Raw genomic sequence first — 4,681 nt, forward strand, 5'->3', positions numbered from 1 at the left:
CAAGGCCATTATTGAAGGGTGGGAATTCAATAAAAACACTATAAGATCCATGAAGAGAGCCTTCTTGCTTTATAGGGCTATAGGAACATGCAAATCTAATATAATTCAATCAATTTTTTATCATGTAAGATAATAGCTCTACAATTCTATGGCCAATCCAAACACAAAGTGAAAGGAAATTACTCAGCAAAACCACCAAGTATGACATTCTTAGTGAAGACATTGATTGCTATCTCTTAAACCATGCATAAACTGCATGCATAATTAACTTAGAGTAGAATCTGTATTGCATATGTTGCATTATACCATGAATTATGTTACCTTCTCTATATCTTACATAGGAATCCTACCAAAGCATAAAAATGTTGCTCTAAGGATTAGGTTGTCATGGATACATCTCATTGATGTTGGGATTGCATTAAAGCATAATGAAAGAAATATAAGGAATATTCTCAAATATTTGAGAGTTAAATTATTGTCACGCTAACACTAGTCAATGCTTCTAGAAAGAAGAAAAAAGGGAAAGAGTGTGATAGATAAAGATGCATGAAATTGGGGAAAGGATAATGGACATAGTAAAAAATTAATGATGCAAAAAAAAGAATCAGTAGAAGATCATTGTTCTTGTTGTTATAATCCCAATTTTAGGTTTTCTAATATTGATAATGTCCATTTGTCACTAACTTAATCAATAACATACAAGTTATCACTAATCTTAATAATGTTTTTAAACTAAATTCATCAAAATATTTTGTGTGAAATAAAGAAAAAAATATGCATTATATTTACAACGAGCGTGTCGAAACATGCACAATTTTATTGGATTGTTGAGAGATTAGATCTAGAGATGGAACACTAGAAGAACACCCATGTACTAGTTATTTGTGTTGAAATGGAAAATCCACAAGGTTAAGTAATGTATAATAATTTGTGGTGGTAAATAACCATTTAGTGAAAACCCTTGAGTATTAAAGTGTGCCATGTCAAAACCAAGAGAGGCAATGATTTCCTTTAAAACTAATAAAGATATATTTTTAATTATATTTTTTTGGGAGAAGAAGTTACCTTGTAATAGGGAGCAATGGTATTTGAAATTACATTATCTCATTATTCAAATTGGTCTTCTTAGAAATATTCTTCAACCTGAAATAACTTCTAATTAGTTAGAATTCATTTCTTTTTCAATAATAAAAAATAAGAAAATTATTCGAGACCTAAAAATATCCAGGAGAAGTGAAAATTTATTTCTTTATAAATCACTCATAAGATATTTTTAATAATATGATTTTTTAATAAATACATTCACATTTACAAATTACTAAGAAAAAAACAATTATCTAAATTAATAACCTAAAACATTACATTTAAAACCATTAATCTTCTTATAATGAAAATAAATTTGAAGTTAAATCATTTAACTTATTTCTCCTGGCTACAATCTTAAAATGCATTTAAAGCTATTACGATCTAAATAATTCATTTAACTTTAAATTACTTTCTCCCTATTATAATGGTTGTTATACTAGTGTCCCCTTCTATCCAAACGGCATTACAAGTACACAGACCAAAAGAATACAGCCACATCGGACAAAACCAACCTAGAGAATACCTAATCTGGCCACAAGGCTCATCTGTGTGTAGAATATAGTGGTTGGCTTTTGGTGGGAACCGCCAGGATGAGAGACAAAACTTTTTCCAACGATATTCCCTGAACAGAAAACCCAGCAACCAGCTCCTTATGAAATAGAGAATCCATCAAATAATTTAGCGAAAGTTACCCACAAAAACTTTGTATTACACACACCAACTAAATGCGTAGGTGCACTTCCCCATACCAAACCAACCAATCCACATTTTTTATTATAACGCACCAGAAAAAAATAAATTAGATTGTTTCAAATGTCAGAGATTATGATCAACTATCTCCTAAACAGAATATTGATATTCTTCTCTCCTATATATACCTTACTGCGTCAGTCCTCCCTCCACGCAACAAGTTCAGAGCTCTTTTCTTTGCAGGGTCCTTAATTAATTCTGTCTGTCAAGATTTGCAGAAAACGAAGACGACATGGGTGTAGCAGCAACAGTTGCTCTGTCAATGGCCATAGCGATCGCGCTGGTTATGTCGTGTGGAGCTACGCAGTACACGGTGGGAGGCACCTCGGGATGGGATTCGACCACTAATTTTAATTCGTGGGTGCAAGGAAAAATATTTGCAGTGGGCGACATTCTCAGTAAGTAAATCAATAAATACATTATAACAATTCATATTTGTAAGTTTAAGGTTTACTTACATGCGGTTATGCGATGAAGTATTATGTAAATGATGAAATAATATGCGGTTATGTGATGAAGTATTATGTAAATGATGAAATTCAATGTGTTTGGAGGGTTTAAGTGATTGCAATATTATGAGAAGTATTGAGTGATTGTGATGTTGACATTAGTCTTTCAGACTAATCACATTGAACCAACTAATGTGGTTTATCTCTCAATTGATTTTTCACTTTTTGAACCAATTAACGTTTGATTTCTCTTCTCACTTTTCGAACCAACTAATGTGGTTCATCCTCACTACAAGGATCGATTGATTTCTCACCTTCAGAACCAACTAATGTTTGATTTCTCACTTTTTGAATCAACTAATATGGTTCATCCCTCACCTTATCCCCAGGATGAACCACATTAATTAGTTCAAAACATCAACTAAATCTTAACAGTGTGATTAATCCAAAAAACTTATATTTAAATTATAAATCACAAAAATCTTAAATCTAACATAATTATGATGTTATAAGAAATTTTAGGTATGAAAAGTATTATATATACTATGTTACTTAGCGTTATGAAATAATATGTAAATTATAAAATTCAAAATTGAAATACGCCAAATGTTTATGACTTGAATTTAATTGATGTGGGGTGGTCATATATTACAGATTTTCAGTATTCATCGCTTCACAGCGTGCTGGAAGTAAGTAAATCAGACTACGATTCATGCCAAACGGGCAACGCTCTGCAATCCTATACTGACGGCAGCACAAATATCCCGTTAACGAGACCCGGCAACATGTACTTCATATGCGGAACGCCCGGTCACTGTTCCGGCGGTATGAAGATGGCCATTGATGTGCAGTCTGCTGCCACCAATGGTGGATCCCCCGCCACAGGCTCGGCCTCCCCATTCACGCCTGTGTCCGGTCTTACTCCTTTTTCTAATTCGCCCCATGCGCAGTCGAGCGCAGGCACCTCAACTCATGTTGCCGCTTCCAGTGCTGCTGTCGTAGTCGCTGCACTATCATTATTTATTTGAACCACCAAAAGCCTAATCAGGAGCGAGATAACGCCGCTCGTGGGGTGCAGGAGAAACGGCCGTTGTGAAATAAAATTCCAAACGCTGTGTGTGCTTTTAAATTTAAAGGGAGATAAACCACTACGTGTCTACTGTGGTTTAATCCTTTTATTTGATGTTTCCATTGACAGTATCCTCATTATCTATTCTCAAGTGTGTATGAGTATGAGTTTATAAAATGTGAAGTGTTTTTTTTACCATGGATATTTGAGTAATTTTTTTCTATATGTATTTATTATTTATTTATTCATATAATTTTATTTACATCAAAGTATCAAATCTATTAAAATGTAAATAAAAATGTGAAAAGGTTTCCCATCAGAAAAATTTTATTCTTTTCAACTTTTCAAAAATATATGGTGATAATTTTAATCAATTAAAAAAGTTATAACTTTTTATATGTTAATTAATTTTTAATTTATTAAAGAGATCAAATAATTTTTAATTTATTAAAGAGATTAGCAGATTTTTTTTGAATGTAAAATTGGAGGAAACTTTTGTAATATAAAATATTTAATTGTTTTTTATTAAATTTATCTTGGTTCTTAATAATATTATTTATATGATATAAATTTTACATATTTATATATTTTTTGTAAGTTTGGTAGTAGACGGCATTTTCATCATGTCTAACTTCTCACCCTGATAGCACAAGATTTGAACCCAAGGCTTCTTAGTGAGACTTGCACAAGATTTGAACCGAAGGCTTCTTAGTGAGAATTCATTTCCATGGCCATTACCAATTGAGCTATCCGAATGGACTTGTTTTTAATTTTATTAAAACCATAACTATTTGGTATTTTTCTTTGATTTATTTTATATTTTTAAAATTTAGTTTTAATTTAATATGGTAAAATTCATATTAATTTATAGTTATTCACATTTTTATATAAATATTTGTATCTCTAATTATTTATTTATTATTAATTAAATCTATTAAGTTTTGATATGTTTATTAATTATATGTGTTGAGAAATCATGATTACAAATATCAATTATTATTTTTTAAATTTATTTTAATGTGATATATAAAAAAATTGTAATTTTATTAATAAAAACAAAAATACTTTATTACCTTTACTTTTAGTTACTTATTAATTGAGTTAAAATTATATTTTTTTGTTAATTATTTTTAATCTAATCCACAACATTTTCTCATATCAAGCTCTAGAAATATTTGGCACATCAAGCTCTAGAATATTTCTAGGAGGAAAAATAAAACTTTAAAATATTAAATTTATTTTAATTTATATAATAAGATGGATATATTTATATTTCAAATATCTCTATATAACTTTTCTTATTTCTGATTCTATTAAAATCATATAT

At 30.1% G+C, this 4,681-nt stretch overlaps 1 protein-coding gene across 1 annotated transcript; it reads left to right on the top strand.

The window, feature by feature from the left end:
• Positions 1-2,002: 2,002 nt before the first annotated feature.
• Positions 2,003-3,428, top strand: LOC149258677 (basic blue protein-like). The gene is made up of 2 exons (XM_089372563.1): positions 2,003-2,234; positions 2,940-3,428. The coding sequence occupies exons 1-2, from the start codon at positions 2,069-2,071 to the stop codon at positions 3,311-3,313; spliced, it is 540 nt and encodes a 179-aa protein (XP_089228689.1). The 5' UTR covers positions 2,003-2,068; the 3' UTR covers positions 3,314-3,428.
• The last annotated feature ends 1,253 nt before the right edge of the window (positions 3,429-4,681 follow it).

The sequence above is a fragment of the Pinus tabuliformis genome, chromosome 6, assembly GCF_031772625.1.
Source record: "Pinus tabuliformis cultivar Carrire ecotype Pingquan chromosome 6, CPIR1, whole genome shotgun sequence".
NCBI lineage: Eukaryota > Viridiplantae > Streptophyta > Pinopsida > Pinales > Pinaceae > Pinus > Pinus tabuliformis.

Coding starts and splice junctions, on each gene's coding strand:
- LOC149258677 (XM_089372563.1), top strand. CDS start 2,069: ATGGGTGTAGCAGCAACAGTTGCTCTGTCAATGGCCATAGCGATCGCG. Junction 2,235..2,939: donor TGCAGTGGGCGACATTCTCA/GTAAGTAAATCA, acceptor CATATATTACAG/ATTTTCAGTATTCATCGCTT.